Here is a 19,367-nt window from a genome sequence, read left to right on the forward strand (position 1 = left end):
CCTGTTGACCACGATTTCAACTCTGACCAATATGTACAAATATTCTAAGATAAACGCATCAGCATTGCTGACTTTTGCTCTGGATTTTACATCAGATAAAAGGGTCAAAGGAACATTATTTTATTTTCACGGGTGTGTACGTGACCTTCAGTTGGACTACCTGTGTTTATTTTGCAGTCGGAGTATGTCAATAAAGAATAAAAATACATTGCTTCATCAAGGACGGTTAGGTATTGTAGTACATTAAATCATAATCATCATTGGCCACTGCTGGATGAAGGCCTTCCCAAGCCATCACCAGGGTGGGGGTCACACGGGGTGACAGCAGCCACCCTCCCCTCCATCCTCCTTTCACCATTCACTTACACACTCACCACACTCCCATCGAACAAAGACGGTCACTGCGGCCGTCCGGAACGCTCTTACTTCCGATATTAGGAAGCCACTGGAGCTACGCACTTTTAAATCTAGATTGAAAATACATTTCTTTGGAACTGCTTTTTGTGTTTAGTTTGTTGTCCTTCCCCCGCACCTCCGATTACCACGGTTGGCTACGTACAGTGCGAAAGAAGTTCGACATGGATACAAACACATCCCTCAAGGTCTCTTGATTCAACAATCCATCTAGTTCTTAAATACAAGTTGATCTCATCACTTGATCATTAACCCTCCCATTTGGCTGGCACTCCATCGTTTGTCTCGACTGCTGGCCACCAATTCACATGATCTCCCAAGTCTTGCGGCAATTAGCCATGTACCCTTGTGTATCTTTTATTTTGTTGAATGTTGGTAAACACAACGAATAATTCATCAATGACAATGGTAAATGTAGATATGTGAGCCATACGATGAAACAAAACACATTTCTCCGAGTCATTATGTAAATTAAAGGAGTCTGTCTCTCCCATGCTGCCTTGGTGTATTTCTCCAATAGCTATCGACATAAATATTGAGCAGTTTGTCAGCAATTAAAACTTACCTTTTTATTTTCATAGCATATAATCTCACTGAAGTAGCATTAATATATTTTTTAAAAATCAGTACACTCTTTTACGGGTCATTCCCGGCCGTCGCGATTATGACGATTGTGCTTTCAGAGTCACGTCACAAGACAAAGTATCCATTCTAATCTCTTGCACAGCAGTGCAAACCCTTCGTGTTGGAGAAAAGCCCACAGATGGATATCACAGAGATACCTCTGAGATATCTTCCAAGGATACCTCTGGTCCACACATAGTTAGAGGAGCACTTTCCCACTCTGCATATGAGAGTGATGTTCGTCGCATGACAAACCGATATTTCAATTATAACAGGTGGAAATGAACATAATTCGAAGTGTTAATACACTAGTAAGGTGGGGGTTCAGCAGCACAGCGTGTGAGCACAACTCACTGGTACACTCCGTTGTAGACCAGCAACTGCGTGACCAGCGTCGCAAGGAAGGCGATGCCAATGCCAAGGCCAAAGCCACTCCGCGATCTGTCAAATGTCCACCACAAGCCGATGGACAGGGCGGCCAGCGTCAGCGACAGCTGGATGTTGTTGGCAAAGTCCACTTTCTGGAAGGGGTCACAGTCGTTAAGAAAAACCTACAAAGTACATGATTAATTCTCATTTTGTAATCGATATTCCCAATTGTAAATTTTCAGTGTTGTTCGTCTCATTAGTATTGTTAGTTCGATAGTTTTTTAGTAATTAGCATGTTATATTTGCATATATTTTGCATGACTCGTAAGAGTTTCATACGTGATATTACAAACAAGTTTACACCACCACGCTCAGCATCAATTGGTAATCATTGGCAACGTATTTTTTTTGAACAGTTGTAGTTAAATACTATTTGTCAACAGAATAAACTATTTATTTTAAATTAGACTGCCTTACGAAAAATGTATCGTATGGCATTTCTATGTATATAAAACTGACGGGCACTTAAATCAGGCGTTGTTGCAACCCATCTCCCCTTTACCTTGGCTGACCCAACTTGACAATACAGCAGGAGCAGCTACTCAACAAAGTTTGTATTTAAACTGATCAATACATTCTTGTTAGAGTGATGTACTCAAGGTCAGACAAGTGTGCAGATCACAGGTGGCCTCACTTAACATTGCTTAATTGTAGCAACACATGGCTCGGTCACAGACACGGCCGCATACCATGTCTGCGGCCGTCTGGAACGCTCTTCCTTCCGATATTAGGAAGCCACTTGAGCGATGCACTTTTAAATCTAGATTGAAAGCTCATTTCTTTAGAACTGTAGGAAAAAAGTTAAATATACATACATACATACTAGCCTTAATTGTAGCATCACATGGCCCGGTCACGAACACTAGAGCCTTTTCTTAAAACCAAAAATTATCCACATACTTTTTATTATTGCTCACACTGAATGTCCTGCAACTGCAGTGTAGTAGCATGGCTAGCATGGACCCTGGCGAAAGAAAAAAAACACAAGGTCCTCTTTTCCACCTTCCCCCCCCTCTCTTTGTAGCCCACCACCTGCACCCCTCCAGCACGCACAGCCCCGGTGCAATTGCACCGACTGCACACTCCACTGCACACTCCACTGTTGTGCAAGTTCTATTTGGGTCAGAAATGCCCACTGCACACCAGGCAATGGGTGCAACCAAAGGATACGGCACTGGCGTGGTTGATTCCAACGAAGACGGCGACACACCTCATTACGCTCGACCACTCGCGCTTGAATTTGTGAGGCTCCCCCAGGCGTCTATCGATGCAGGGGTACAGCAGCCCAATGACAACTGCCAGGCGTGAGGCAACAGGTAGGAAGGGGAAGGGACAGAAACACGTTAAGATAACTATAGTCACAATAATATGAATGTCCCTTACGTACATGGTAAACACAACTGCATAAGATGCATTCATTAGGCATGTCACAAATCATGATCCCCGAATTGATCATTTTCACCAAAAAGGAGTAATTATGATTAAAAATATAATAGGCTTTACCCTTTCAGGCAATAAAACATGTGTTAAGATGTTCAAACACCAGATACCTTTTTCAAGGCATCAAGTCTGCATTAACCACACATACTTGTGGCAAAAATATGCAAACAAACATGCTCTGATAATATATGCATTGTCTATTAAACTGATTGGCCTACACAGGAGACAGCCTTCTTTATGGCCTTGTCTCACCACTGTCAGACCAGAGAGCGCCAATAGGGGAACAGTACAAAGACAACGCAAGTATCGGAGCATTTATAACTCGGGTTGAGCAGTTATAGCTATGTTACCTTTTTGCCAGTATCAATGATACTGGTTGATAATATGTAATCGATTACTTCAATATTCATAATGCCCAGCTGTGGCATAAATATTGCAATGTCAACTTTTTAAAAACAGAGAATGCAAGGGACGAGGTCAAAAAGAGTTTGACCGAATGTTGCAACTTACACACATCAGCAATAAGCAATGGAACACTGTATTCAGCGGACACAGCGAAATCATTTAGGGCAAAAAATAAAAATGCATTGGCAAGCAACCAGCATTAATGCAATGTCACGCGAGCAGAGGGTGAATCGTGTCGGGCAACGCTTTCCATGCCAGCCTGCTGTGCGAGAGCCCTGTAATAGGAAACCGTGACAGCTGAAGGAGCGGGGGAGGATCAGTTGGGTCAAGTACAAGTGCACAACCCTGGTACTCGGTGCTGATGCAGCTCTTTTGGTGGGATGTCATTAGAAACCAAGGGCAATGTCATAGCATTGCGGGTGCGGAGGAGACAACCTCAAATGCCATTGGTTCTCGGGCACGACAAGAAAATGTGTTGCTCAAATCCACAGACAAACAATTGTGTATCGATTAAACATTTCAACATTGAACTGCTCACATGGCAAACAACACGAGTATGGAGTTAGACATTCACCCCTTTGATTTGATGAATTGTCAAGAATTTAAGTCACTACAAGATTCAACAAATCAATTATTTTGTTTGTCTCTGTGGTGAACATACAATCTAGTGCAATAAAAAAAAGCTTCATAAGCATATTAATAAAAAAATAAATGCTTCTTATATGTGTAATGTAGCATTCAGAGACGCTGTCTTGCTTAAGTTATATATATTGATTATATATTACAGCCCACCCGACTCTATGCCATGTTATCAGGTGGACGCAGGTTGACTATATACAACTGAGTGACTCTATGTAGTTGCTACGCGACGTTCACTATATAGCTGACTGACTATATAGGAGCCGTTGATGTAGTAGCCACGGCGGAGATATACAAATTCTTTCCTAGCCTTCGAAGACGATGAGGGCGGTCCACCGTGATGACAGCGACGACGGTCCGGACCCCGAATCCCCACAGCAGCCCTGAGCCCCGCTCCACGCTGCCTTTTATTTCCCCTCGGCTCTGCCATGCCCCTTTTCCCCGAACTCTCTCCTTTGACTCACTATAACACCCCCGGGGGTTCCATCTCTACCCCCGCGTTGACGCCTCACCCAGTTACCTCACTTGACCCTTCCTGTCCTCGTTCGCTGCAATCATTATTTATAACAACTTGGCCCCGTACTGTCCTTACATCTGTATAGTTAATCCATTGATTGTGAATCAAGTATAAGAATGGATTTTTATTGATGATATGCTAAGAGCTCAAACAGGAGCATTTAAAAATATGAAAACATTGCTATGTAAACAATGCAGGCTTTGAACAGAAGTTTAAGTAGTGTTGCACAATGGACAACTGCCATTCATGTCACTGAAAAGGGAACAAAAACCATTAGGAATGGATTTATATATACAATAAAATCCCAATTTAAAGCTTTCGTGACTGCAGGGATTCATCTTCTTGTTTCTTTCGGTAAAGTCACGTAGAAAGGAAGTAAGGCGCTCTTCAACCCCCAATGCAGCTTATATATAAGCTCCTAGTTTGGTAGTGTCTCATTCTTCACCTGAAGACGGCTGCTTGCGTTGTAGCCGAAACGTCGTGAGAATTGTTTTATTATGTTTTATTTTTATTATTTTATTACTTCCTTTCTACGTGACTTTACCGAAAGAAACAAGAAGAAAAAAATAAAATCCCAGTTTACGTCGGGGATACGTTCCTAAAGGTGCGACGAATGTCGAAACTACATAAATCAAAGCAATTTATAGAGCAGGTGAAGGCGAAGACCAAGGCGATGGATACGAGAAGTGTGGGTTGTTGAGACGATGCAAATCAGGTAGTGGTGTTAATAAAGTGACGACATATTTGCGAAAGGGGGTCGCTGGATATCAGTCAGGCATCCATATGTAATAAAGCACTTCGACGACGATCTTGGATTCGTGTCTTCTTAATTATTCATATCTCGACGGCTGGATAGCTCCGCGTTCTTTCCACGTAATACCGCTCGCTCCTCGTTCCGCGGTGTAAGTTGTTGTTGTCCTGTGCACGGCTCGCTCACGCTCCCCGCTCCCGCGCACCGCTGGCAGACGGCGCGCGAGGAGACAGCCTCCGGACCGCTACGTGGCCGCTGGCATTCCGGAGGCGTGAGACGTGGTCCCGCTTCCAGACTTCACACACTGACCACGAGCCTCTTCCTGTTTCCCCTTATAACCCCTCTCACACGTCACCAAGCCCCGCCCATAGCCACGCCCCCTCACGAACCCTCTAGATGGTTACCCACAAGCACCCTTGAGCTCCGCCCTTGAACTTTGGCCCAATTGACCCCATCCACCTAATTGTCTAATGGCTGAAGCGGCGGAGCCTATCCCACAGATCGGCGACCGTCGGTGTACTCTTGTATTACACATATATGGATCACCCTGTATAATAATAACAATACAAAAGGGAATCCGGCATACCTGCTGCAGTGCCGCAGCAGAGCGGCACCCACCACGCGGAGGAGAAGAGGCTGGCGATGACGTCGGGTGGGAAGAGCGTGACGTTGCGCTGGATCTGCAGCAGGTTGAGCACCAGCGCGAGGAAGACGCCCACGGCAAACAGCACGGCGCCCCGCGCCACCAGGCTCACCCACGAGTGGGTGCTCAGCGGGCCCTGCAGCCACGGGCTGGCAAACGCGACCAAGGCACTCCAGTCCAGTCGGCCCATTGTCGAGGAGGTCTGTTCTGGACTCGTATGAGACATTGTAGGGTTCATCTGAAGCGTTGAGAGATTGATGATTTCCAAGTGGAAGACGCAATCAAAAACAAATGTGTCGAAGCGTCCCCTTCTCTTAGTTTGTACTTTCTCAGTTTGTTTTCTTGTCTGTAATGATACACTTTAGCTCAAGTCTACATGGTTTGTTGTTCAAGCTCTCATCTTGATCGGAGTGGGTTTCTGGTTTTCCAGGACACCTGTAAAAGAATGCACAAAGAATAGTTTTTTGCATAGGTAATTATGAATTATGATAAATTAAGACATTCTCTCTGTCGCCATACAAATTACATTTTGGACTGTACTTGTTATCAAAACCTTTGCATTTAAATTTTATGGTACTAGGGGGAGAAAATGTTTTTTGGGGGGGTTGACAATTTTTGTAAACCTGTTGGATCAACATTTTACCCCCACATCTGGAGGGGGGGATTCTACTTTCTTTAACTTTTTGATTCAGGCCTTCTGAGAGGCTCTTATAATTTAGTTGACGGACAAACGGAACGCCGAGGTTTTATAATAGTTGTCTTGGTGTGGTCTGGGACAGTTTTTGCTATTGTTTTGCTGCCTTGCCCAAGTTTGGAAATTGATGTACTTTTGCTACTTGAACTTATGATTTTTTTGTAATTTAGTTACCTCTCCTATACAAGCGTACCCCGTTTATCGCTACCCTGTACAACGATGATTCGTTATAGAGATGTTTGTTCTCGGCCAAATTTGTATTACTACATGTATACAGTACTAGCTGTACTACCCGGCTTCGCCCGGGACTTGTATCCACCACGGCCGGCCGCCTTTGTCTCCCCAGTGGCGATGTTAATACGCCACACCAGTTACTCGTTTGAGGCTGAGTCGACCTATGGGAGGTTCAAATAATCTTGACCGGTGGTGGCCATGAGCGGGAATCGAACTCGGTTCGCCGGGTTGGTAGCGCAGCGTAGCGTTAACCACTACACCCACCGCTCCTCACACACACAGACGCACAGACACACACACAGACACACACACAGACACACGCAGAAACACACAGACAGACACAGACAGACACACAGACACACAGACAGCACGCTAACCACTACACTACCGCTCCCCACACACCACACACGCACACACACAGACACACACACAGAACACACACACAGACAGACACAGACAGACACACAGACACACAGACAGCACGCTAACCACTACACTACCGCTCCCCACACACCACACACGCACACACACAGACACACACACAGACACACACACACAGACACACACACACAGACACACACACAGGCAGCACGCTAAGCACTACACTACCGTTCCCCCTACACACCACACACGCACACACACAGACACACACACAGACACACACACAGACACACACACACAGACACACACACACACAGACACACACACACAGACACACACACACAGATACACAGACACACACACAGGCAGCACGCTAAGCACTACACTACCGTTCCCCCTACACACCACACACGCACACACACAGACACACAGACACACACACACAGACACAGGCAGCACGCTAAGCACTACACTACCGTTCCCCCTACACAACACACGCATGCGCGTCCATAGGTACACATACACGCGCTTGCTGCAGACACACACATACACACACATACATACACGCACATACACACAAACACATACACACACATGCATACACACAGACATACACATACATACAAACACACACATACATACACACAAACACATACACAATACACACACACATACATACAGACACACACATACATACACACAAACACATACAGACACATACATACACACATACATACACATAAACACATACACACATAGTCATGACCCGGCTTTGCCCGGGACTTGTATCCACCACGCCCGGCCGCCTTTGTCTCCCCAGTGGCGATGTTAATACGCCACACCAGTTACTCGTTTTGAGGCTGAGTCCCTCCCTCGCCACTCTGCCTCCCTCGCCACTCTGTAGAGGACGTGAAATTTGTATGAATTTACCTCAGAGTGGCGTGTTGGGTGTCGAGGCCTAGCACCGTGCAGAGCCTCCCGCCTTGCCTGATTTTCCCACCCGGCGAACGCTGGGTACGGGTGCCGGTCCCCCCCCCCCCCCCCCCGCGCTATTAAAAATGGCGTCCACCCCGCGGAGAAAAGTTGCTACTCGTTGCCAGGGGCAACCGCCGTCCAATGAAAGCGGCGAAGTCGTCGTTAGCTGTTGCCAGGGGCAACCGCCGTCCAATGAAAGTGCGTATGGTCCGAAATCCACACACACATACACAGACAGACAGACATGCACGATTTTATATATATAGATATCTAAAATTAGCGCGGTGTATGCTCTAATCCAAATACTGGACGGTGTGAGCTCCTGTTCACGCTCTCCGCCCTCAACCAATGAGCGAGCGCTAAATTGAGTTGGCGTGGCGTTTCTCTCCACCAATGAACGCTTTCCTTTTAAAACCGGGAGGGGGGGGGTCAAGTCAGATTGGACTGAACCACTAGGTGCAAGCTGTCGCGCTCCCACCTTCTCCCAGCGCTGCCAAGTTCACCATATCAGGTCCCACCATGCACTGGTGAGTACACTGTTAATCTTCATCATGGGACCTCCATTGCCAGTACCAAAACATGAGAATAGGTTTTCCCCTTTTTTCTGGCAACAAAACAGGTGTTAAGATGTTAAAACACCAAACTTATATATGTCTACTCTGTCTGTGTGTCTCCGTTCCTCTTGTTTTTATGTTTTGTCTTTTTTTGAAATTTTCACACTTAAATTCTAACTTAGCAATCTTTGAAATACGTAATCGACCAGGCTATGCGTTAATTGTGTGTTGACCGACTCTCTGTGTCATTTTACATAACATTTCGATACTTTGCTCGGTTATTTAATTTTAGTGTGTTTCTTTCTCCCCCTAAGCCTGCTCACTCCTTTTTGTTGTACTCATTGACATGTAAATTTTGTCTCTAACCCCTCCCTCTCGCTGCCTCCGCCCCCCTCTGTCTATTTAAGGCCACCCCACAGAGACGATCACCCCTCTCTGTACCTTTGTTGCCCGCTGTGTGTATCTTGGTGATATCTGTCTGCTTATATGTCTGTCCATAATTTTTTCTGGTTAGATTTTATGTCGCTATTTCATTATACCTGATGATGATTGCTTGTGTTGCAATCGAAACGTCGTATGCTATTATTTAATTTATTATTTTTTCTTTATACGTGACTTTACCGAAAGAACCAAAGAATTATCAGAGTTTGTTTTTTCTTTTCATTCTGACCACAAGTATTGTGGTTAATGCAGACATGATTCCTTGTAAAAGGTTTCAGTTTGGTGTTTTAACATCTTAACACCTGTTTTGTTGCCAGAAAAAAGGAGAAAACCTATTCTCACTGTGAATCTTATTTAAACATTTCATGTGCCACTAACAGTATTTATTAATCATGTTTATCTGTATTGTTTCTAATGAACCCCTAATATGTTGGTCGTACGTGATAAATTACAATGTCGGGAACACATCTCCATAGGGCCTATGCTATGATTAACCCGTCTAGCGCTGATTCACTTCTCGCTCTCGTTTCCAGGCACACATCCCCCACGCTAAACGGGGTATGCCTGTACCTTGCACTCCGATCGTCGCTTGTATTGTTTGTTTCTGTAACTTCCTGACCCGCCCCCTACTGGACATCCGAGAATAATAGCTTCATAGCTCATCACATTTCTCCAGGATAAATATTCAGATTCTGAAAAGAATATTAAATGGATAAATCAGTAGTATGGCGAGGCACACATTTTTTGTTGTTAATTTCATCCTATATAGTTTCGGCATAATGTCGCCTATCACGCACTCACACCTCTCCAGATATAATAAGAAAAAAATCACACTTTGCACACGTTTACCGATCCACACACCATGGCAAATATTTTGTGGGGGCTTACAATTTTGAATGGCGCTCAATATGCATTGCAATCGGAGAGGAACAGCTCTCGACATGCCGGGAGGTTTATAATGTAGCACATACAATCACAGCCAAATCATACTGATGACATTTATACAGTAATTATTTGAGCAATATTTCTCATTCTATTAATTCCGATATCGTGCTGTTAGTCGTTGTGTAATTAGCATAAATTATTAATATATTTACACACGCTGCTATGCTGAATGGTAAGAACTGATTTTAACTGATTGTTGCATACCTAATCATAAACGTATTGGCCACGAGGCCATTTATCTATAAAAAATAAGTTCACTAAATGCAACTGTCAACAAGACTGTGACGTTAAACATTTACCGACAGTCATGACTGCAACAACACATTAACTGCTGACTCATTACAGAGCCGTTCTCTTGCAAAACAAGATACATAATTACAATGGGCCCTCAAATGACTATTAACAAACACTTATTACCAATTTGCAGGCGTGTTTGTTGCCATACATTAACTGTAGGGTATATTATGGTTCATACTCGATAGAAGCCAATAAATAATTAAGAGCCAAATCCTGCAGTTATTGAGGGGGTTGATGAGCAGTCACACGGAGGATCCAATGTTGCCTGCAAGTACCAGTACTCTACAGGCACAACTGCCTTCTGAACAGGAGCCAAATGTGTCAGACAAGATAAAGTATTTTATTATCCTTTTAAAAAGAGGTCCTCATGGATTTCTCTCGTCCGTGTTTTATTTTCTTATCTAAGAGACATGTTAGCTTGGGTGTATATTTTATATGGTGACCAGATGTTGAGAAGCGGCTTCTCTGAAGCAAGAAACCATCTGGTCATTGAAACTACCAAAGTATCTTCTCATGCTCAAATACTCAGTAAGGATTAGTATTTTAAAAAATAACAGACATTTTACGTTAACGGTTACTTAATAACCATTAACTATCATCATTATTCCATCATTGTTCTATCAGCATCGCCGTCAAACATCATAATTAAACTCTATTATCAGCATTCCATCATCAGCCATCTTCATTAATTCATCACCATCAATCCTTTCTACGCACCTTCGATTAGTACGGTTGGCTATGTACAGTGTGAAAGAAGTTCAACATACATACAACTATTCAGAGTTTAAATAAGTATTGGTTCAGCCTAAGTGAGACTTCCCAAGATGAATTAAAAAATCATGAACATCAAGTCAAAGTGTCTCCCTGCTCAAATGGAAAATGGGATGAGGCACTTTCATTGATAGCGTTGGCTGCCCTCTGCCAATTCCACACACCAACATTTGTACATATTTTACTGTCCCCAAAATAATTATGGGTTGAATCGAAAACGGTCTCGGTTTGTACTCATGTCCTGCCAATTGTGGGTAAAGTGCTTTTAACCGCAACACACCCAGACAGAAAAAACTTTATATGCCTGCAGAATTTAAAACGTTAAGTTGTAAATTGAATTGTGAAACATATAGACCTATAGCTGAAGGGTTTGATGTGACAGTCAGATGCTTTGCAAATGCTGAACATTGTACAAAGTTATATGCTTTACTCTTGTAACTACATTATACGTTATGATTGGAAACACCAATTGGATATTTAAAACCCTGTAACAAAATTTTAGCATTTCACAAGAGCTGCACTTACACTAGGACCCTTTATTTTAATGAATAGACACTTGTTAAGAGTACAGGTGGAGGCAGTTTAAACAGCCAAAAGCTGTTTATATCAAGAGGAGATGAAGAAACATTCGTGGGAGGGATTTTCGTGAATGTCTTGTGAACAAGATCCAGTTTTAATCAAGTTTGCTCGGTTGACATTGAGCCTGATGAGATTTTGATGCCCCCGTGCAAACACAGCACGTGTATGGCAGTGTCAGGGGCCATGTCCCAAACTTTTACACAATCCACTCAGCAATCTCTAAACAGTACTTGGACCCACAATGCATGTTTTCCCCATTAAGTTATTATCACTAGCTTCGATAAAATTACACATAGTTACACAGGGCCGAGTTCACATTGCTGATGCGACATTACGCGACAATTGCTGCATGTGCAAATGTGTAAATGCCTCGTAATGAAGCTCACTTCAATCATCACCAAGTTTACGAGGTGTGGTGATGATGCATGCGTGTTGTAATCGGGCTTTGTACGAGGAGTTGGTGAATTGCACAAACATCATCATGTAAGTGGACTCTTCCAACATGATGGGTTTCCTCGGGCTACTCTGATATTCTGATTGAATTTATTCAGCAGTGCATTGTACAAACATTTATCACAGGGCTCCACTGAAAAAAAGAGGGCTGTATTGAGAATATGTAACACAATTTTTGTTCCTGGGTAGTAAGTGTTATTTCGTAATTGCTTATGCCTAAAAAGTATAGAAATGGCTATTATTCCCCACAAACTTTGCTTTTGTGACCAGAATAGTGATATTTTGAAATTTACCTATTTTCAGTGAGAAAACAGGCGAATGTGTGTCTTTTCGTTCACATAAAGTCAGAAAAAACATCATTAATCAAAATTAATGTGTATTTATACTAAAGTAATACAAAATGACTACAAGAGATTTGGAAGTGAGTAGTTTTTCGAGATTTACGATTATACTGTAAATCACTTTCACGAATTAGCCCCCAAATGTAGTCTCCCATCATGTTCTCGTTATGCTGTCCTTGGTAACGGCGTTCAAAGTCCAGTATATCCTGGTGGAAGCGCTCGCCTTGCTCCTCCGAGTACGCTCCCATGTACTTCTTGAATTGATCAAGATGAGCATCAAGGATATGGACTTTGAGGGACATCTTACAGCCCATTGTGCCTTAGTTCTTCACCAGAGTCTCAACCAGCTCCACATAGTTTTCAACCTTGTGATTGCCGAGGAAGCCACGAACCACTGCGACAAAGCTGTTCCAAGCCGCTTTCTCCTTACTAGTGAGCTTCTTGGGGATTCATTGCACTCCAGGATCTTATTTATCTGTGGTCCGGCGAAGACACCGGCTTTGACCTTTGCCTCAAGACAGCTTAGAGAAGAAGTCTTGAAGGTACTTGAGGGCTGCCGACTCCTTATCTACAGCTCTGACAAATTGCTTCATGAGGCCCAATTTGATGTGCAGTGGTTGCACCTTCCGGGGGTCCACCAGTGGCTCCCACTTGACGTTGTTCCTCCCCACAGAGAACTCGGTCCGCTGTGGCCAGTCCCGCCTGTGGTAGTGCGCCTTGGTGTCTAAATCTTTTGTAGTCATTTTTGTATTACATTAGTATAAATACATATTAATTTTGATTCATATGTTGTTTTTTTCTGACATGTGAACGAAAAGACACAAATTCGACCCGTTTTCTCATTGAAAATAGGTAAATTTCAAAATATCACTGTCCTGGTCACAAAAGCAAAGTTTGTGGGGAATAATAGCCATTTTCTTTACTTTTGATGCATAAGCAATTAGGAAATAACACTTACTACCCAGGAACAAAAAATTTGTTACACGGTGGAATCAATGAGGCTTTACCAGATATGTATTCCCCACCTTCTAAAACAGGTTATTTAGCTTTTTCCCTTCTTTCATTTATTTCTAAAATGGTATATTGTGATAAACACCTTCACAACCTCTTTATCTCACTTTAATACATCAGAAATGTGCCTTTTACTACAATACTATTTCACATCTATGCATAAACTGCACTACAGCATATTTGAAAGTCACAAGGGGTGCATTTATATATTGTTTCGCGGGAGAAAAATTATTGCTTGGTCAATTGAGTATCTTTGTTAATTATTTGTTTGTGATAAGCCGACCGGTACACTGGGGCCCGTCTGAGACAGCTACAGGCTCTTCATTAAAGTAACTATGACAGTCAAATTATTTGGGTCTTTCGGTAAAGTCCTGTAGATAGGTTCAAAGAAAATAACAAAATAACAAAAAACTACGACGTTTCTTTGAACCTATCTACATGACTTTACCGAAAGACCCAAAGAATATGAATTCCTGCAGTCACTAAAGCTTTAAGTCAATATTTATAATAGTCAAGTATCAAGTCAGGAGTTTGCATTTTTGCACATGTGAAGACAAGCTCAAACACAGGTAGCTGGACTGGACAGTGCTGATAAAAAACACACATTCGGCATTATTACTGTAGTGGCAAAGTTTATGAATGGGGTTTGAGTTATGGAAGCTGTTTCCTTGTTTTCTGCATGGAAATAGCACCCACCATGGAGACGGAACGATTAAATGAGCTCACGTGAAGGTACTCGGTGAATTGTTACATCATGGGACCGTGACAGATAGAAATGGCTTGGGGATTCCTTCATGCAGCAGTAGTTTGGGCATGGCTGATGATGGCGTGTCAATTCGTGAAAATATATCCAGCAAACAAAAGCGATTACACGAATCACAGCTATAGGTTCGATGTACTTGACCTTGTAATGGTACCGATTATATCTGCGCGGTTGGAACTACTAAAAATGCAGGAAAGCTTGTATAATGCATCTAAAACATGATAAAGCGTATCAACTATACAGTACTTGCTTATGTCATATACAAGAAAACTAAGTGTTCAATCATCGCACTAGATGATTTCCAATTAACGCCACTCATTGATTGTATTTAATCAATAGGAAACCCGAAGAGATCACGCTGTTGAGAAAAGACATAAAAAAACAGTTTTGCAGATAAAGCTCGTCTGCCATCAAACGTGATGTTACGGTCTTGAAAATTTATCACAGCTGGTGCGTGTTATTTACCAAATTACGTGGCAGAGGAAACTGAAATTTGGACTGTACAAGGCAAGTTAGGGACACAATGACTGCAACGCTCAGCTTTCCCATTACCAGTGTAAGGTTCCTTGTGCAATGTATGTCTACATGTTTAACTGCTGATCTGTCTGCCAGTGAATAATACATCATATGGACCTTATGAATAAACGGAAGTCAAAATCGTAATTAATACATTTAGTTTTGGCGACTCCGTCCCACCTGGCGCAGATCATTCTGTGTTCATGTCGTCCAAACGCAGCGAGGACGAATGCGCAGAAGAAACAAAACTTTGAAACTCGGATTAGCGCATTGTGTAGAACTCGTTGAGAGGAATAGATTGCCGTATGGTTCGCCTTCAACAGACATAAAATGACGTCGCAACGCAGTTTATGCGAGAGCCAGGGGCTTATGGGAACCCGGGGTCCCACCGTAAGGTTCATATGATGTTTTCCTCTAATGTACTCTTCATCCCATGAAGACACAAGTAACGTGGATTCAACTTTTAGCCCAATGCAAAAGTTATTACATTTTCAGATGACGGACATTTAATTCAATAAAGACCGAATGTGGCCTGATGTTACAGCATCCGAATGTGAATCCTACTTGGGGGTCAACTCAGCTCATCATCCTTCTGGGGGTTGCTAAAATAAGTACCAACTGGGAAGTCAACGGTGGGCATCCTATGGAGAGACTGGTTTCCACCATGAACTATCCAAACTGGATCTAAGAAGCCAACTGAGTTGAGTGTGATCTAATTAATTTGACTGGGTTGTTTATGTTGTGATCACCCAATGCACGTTTCAGCCAATGAAGATCCAATATTTCACCCAGTAAAAAAACAATATAATGTACTCATGACCAAAGAACTCGTGGACCAGGTGAATACTGCATCCACACAATATGTGATTATGATTGCATGAGATGTTGTGACTATTGCATCCACGGGGCATATATCATGCAATGAAATTCAGATGGGCCATTTTACTATATTTAATGGAAGCATTTCACCCACTTATCGTTCGAGCATGTGCCAAATGCAAAACACAAGAGTCAACAATAACAAGGCGACCAGACGACCAATAGGAAAGCTCCAGCCAGGCCTTGCCCACCTACACGCCTCCGGTCACCAACACGAACAAAAACATCACAAACAACCTTAACAACTGCAGCAACACTACTTCAAACAACACTGCAACTAAAACACATTAAAAAGACCACCACTACTAATGAAACAACACAACCACCGCAAATGCTACGACACAAAAAACATTAGCAACACCAATGCTAATACAATACAGCACCACCATCAATAACACTTGAAAAAAGACTGTGACAAAATAATTACCGACACCAAACACCAATACCACAACAAAGCCACCACCACGACCATCAATAACATGAATACATACTGTGTAAAATGTACCAAGACCATCGTGAATATTGCCAACAACCTAATAGCAACACAAACACTAACAGCAGATACGCCACTAACGCTAAGAAACCAATACACATCATCGAAGCAGCACGCTAATAATCATACAACAGAATCATATTACCACCCACCAACACAATACAATCAACAACCAATTCAACAACAATACCCGCCATTCGCCACTAAGTGACGGTAACGTCAACAGGGCGCTTGTGCCAGGCTCGGTGAACTTTGAGGCCACGTGAAGTGTCGAATGCTCGCCGACAGGTCTCAGGACAGACCCAGCAAGTGCCATGGGTTGGCTGAATGAGATGACTGGTACATACACCAAGCTTGTACCCCCTGCTGTGCCAACTTGCTGTATTTTTATATTCTTTATATTAAGTTCGCTTGCTTGCGTGCTTGCTTGCTTGCTTACGACCGTGCAAACCTTTCGGTCGTTTTTTTAACCCACTTCCCGTGATCCAATCGAGCTGACATTTTGCACACAGACTCGTTGTGCGAGACAATTAATGTTCGTGAAATTTTTTTTCCAAAATTTTACACTGTTTAGGGAAAACAAATTAAATATTTAATTACCAATTGTTTAATACTGGCAGACAATCATCTGACCCATAGGTGGCAGCCATCTCAAGCCAGAGGACGAGAGGACTCTAACCGCCACGCATATAAAGGATTTATAGTTAAAAACTTTGTTTTTACGGGTTATACTTATTATATTCTTTGTTGCTGTATTTTACCCACCCGGCGGTCCGCTCGTTGTTGTGAGCGTCGCTCCTCTGCCCCCTGCACCTCAACAACCATCAAAAACCACCAACAGCAATACCACAACCATGATAACAATTATCGACATCCACATCACTACCCTCAGAGCACCTACACCATTATCAACACAACAATGATGATACCCTAAGCACCAACTAAATAGTACCACCAGAGCCAAGCCATCCTTACCACAGCCTCCTGGTGATGTCTTTAGTGTCTTCTTGTCCCACGCCTGGGTGTCTCGGCGTCTTTGTGACTAAACCGAACACTCAATGTATGAAACTCACGATGGCTATGTATTAAGTCCGTCTGTTGCATTAAACTGTCTATGCATCAGTCTGTGTTAAGACTGTATTACTTTGTATCTCCGTGCATTACACTATGTTCGAGTTTCTGTATCTCTGCATGAGCCGAGTCTCTATGTGTTTGTTATGTCCCGCTGTGTGTGAGTCAATCAAGATTCCCTGTGTCTCTGTGCGTGAATATTCGTGTTAGCCTCTGTGTGAATATTCGTGTGAGTCTCTGTGTGTGAATATTCGTGTGAGTCTCTGTGTGAATATTCGTGTGAGTCTCTGTGTGTGAATATTCGTGTGAGTCTCTGTGTGTGAATATTCGTGTGAGTCTCTGTGTGAATATTCGTGAGTCTCTGTGTGAATATTCGTGTGAGTCTCTGTGTGAATATTCGTGTGAGCCTCTGTGTGAATATTCGTGTGAGTCTCTGTGTGTGAATATTCGTGTGAGTCTCTGTGTGAATATTCGTGTCTGTGCTGAGGCCCTCTGTGTGTGCGAGTCGCTGTCCCCGTGGCGCGCGGCCTCGCGTGAGCCAGCGCCGTCCAATCAGCGCGCCGCACGCGCGTGACGTCACCACCACGGTGGGTTTTTTTTGTTTACGACTTTTTCACTTCCGCTACCAGGCGTAGACGTAGAGCATCTTCCGGAATAGGAAGGCATCTTCCGGAATCAGAAGACATCTTCCGGAATTGGAAGGCATCTTCCGGAATCGGAAGACATCTTCCGAGACTTCTGGAAGAGGAAACATCTTCCAGGATGGAGGAAAACCTTTCTTCCCAAAGTGGAAGAGGGCTTCCGGAAGACGCAGACGTCTTCCTGTAGACGAAGATTTCCATTTGCACAGGAAAATGGGGCTGTGTGAACTATGGGTTACGTAATTGTTTTTTTTTACTGTTATATAAATTTACCCAAATGTATGATAAACTTAGCCACTAAAATTTACTTTAACGTGGATTACTTCTGCGTGGAGTCATCAAGGTGTGCATCAAGTGAAGTGGTTCGCAAGAGTTGGCTATGATGATATAACAAGTTTAACACCGAGGTTTTCGCGACCAATATTATCTCCATATATAGAAAAGGCAAAGTTGTGATTATGTGTGTCTGTTCAAAATGCTTAGCATACTTCCCGACATGCAAAAAACTGGAAATTTGCCATGTGGGTACTTTCCAGACTGTACACCATGCAAAAATTATTAAAAAAATACACTTTTGTGTGTTTTTTGGGGGGGGGGGGGATGCTCAATAATGCATATATTTTTTGCACGGCAAGTGAGCTGTGACGTCACATCTGTCACGTGACCCGCGCACGTGGAAGCGTAACGCATTGTAGTGTAGTGGTTAGCGCGCTGCGCTACGAACCCGGCAACCCGAGTTCGATTCCCGTTCACGGCCACCACCGGTGACGATTATTTGAACCGGTCCTGGGCCCTCCCCTAGGTCCACTCAGCCTCAAACGAGTAACTGGTGTGGTGTGTGAACATCGCAACTGGGGAGACAAAGGCGGCCGGGCGTGGTGAATCCAATCCCAGGCGAAGCCGGGTAGTAAAGCTAGTTCATAATAAATGTTTTTGGGTTAGATCGCGTTATTTATATATGTGTCGTAACACTCCACCACCCGACACGGCCAATCAGTAAAAAAGGTGTCACGTTGACAAAAGACAAATAATTCACTACTTTAGCCCACCGGTGTGTTGAAGAGTGAATCCACAAGCGGTCTTTCATCAGATTTGCAATCAAAACGTTGTGGGTTTTTTGCCTTTATTTTGGAGAGGGGCTGGTCACCCCGTGGTGCCCTTATGAAACTCAACGTTTAACCTACTCACGCTGGCTTGTGCCCGTCCTCACAGTCGGGCATATTTGCGGAATACACCACGCCGCCGTTGACCCTGGCCATTGACCGAGCAACCCAACATTCCTACCAGCTCCCTCCGCAGGAATGTGTTTAAATACTCCTAAATACAACTGTCGGCAGTAGCAGAACACGCGTGCCAACAAGGACACTCAATTGATTTTGATAATGTTGAAGTTTTGTGCAAAACTAGTTACTACTGGCCAAGACTAATTAGATAATCTATCGAAATTTAGAGAAATATATAATTTT

At 43.3% G+C, this 19,367-nt stretch overlaps 1 protein-coding gene across 2 annotated transcripts in view; it reads right to left on the bottom strand.

The window, feature by feature from the left end:
* LOC133344994 (insulin-induced gene 2 protein-like) overlaps positions 1-17,778 on the bottom strand; it is a 28,474-nt gene extending 10,696 nt beyond the window's left edge. Inside the window, exons 1-4 of one of the 2 annotated variants that reach the window (XM_061555330.1) lie at positions 17,165-17,778; positions 5,806-6,297; positions 2,638-2,762; positions 1,393-1,559 (exon numbers count right to left, since the gene is read on the bottom strand). In XM_061555330.1, the coding sequence (XP_061411314.1) occupies positions 1,393-1,559; positions 2,638-2,762; positions 5,806-6,100 (587 nt within the window). In that variant the 5' untranslated portion in view covers positions 6,101-6,297; positions 17,165-17,778. Of the gene's footprint in view, positions 1-1,392; positions 1,560-2,637; positions 2,763-5,805; positions 6,298-8,101; positions 8,218-17,164 lie in introns of those variants that run through there. The other variant, XM_061555331.1, reaches the window with a different exon arrangement.
* Positions 17,779-19,367: the final 1,589 nt, after the last annotated feature.

This window comes from Lethenteron reissneri, chromosome 21 (genome assembly GCF_015708825.2).
Source record: "Lethenteron reissneri isolate LAM-NWPU_2019-01 chromosome 21, ASM1570882v1, whole genome shotgun sequence".
In the NCBI taxonomy this organism is placed as follows: domain Eukaryota; kingdom Metazoa; phylum Chordata; class Hyperoartia; order Petromyzontiformes; family Petromyzontidae; genus Lethenteron; species Lethenteron reissneri.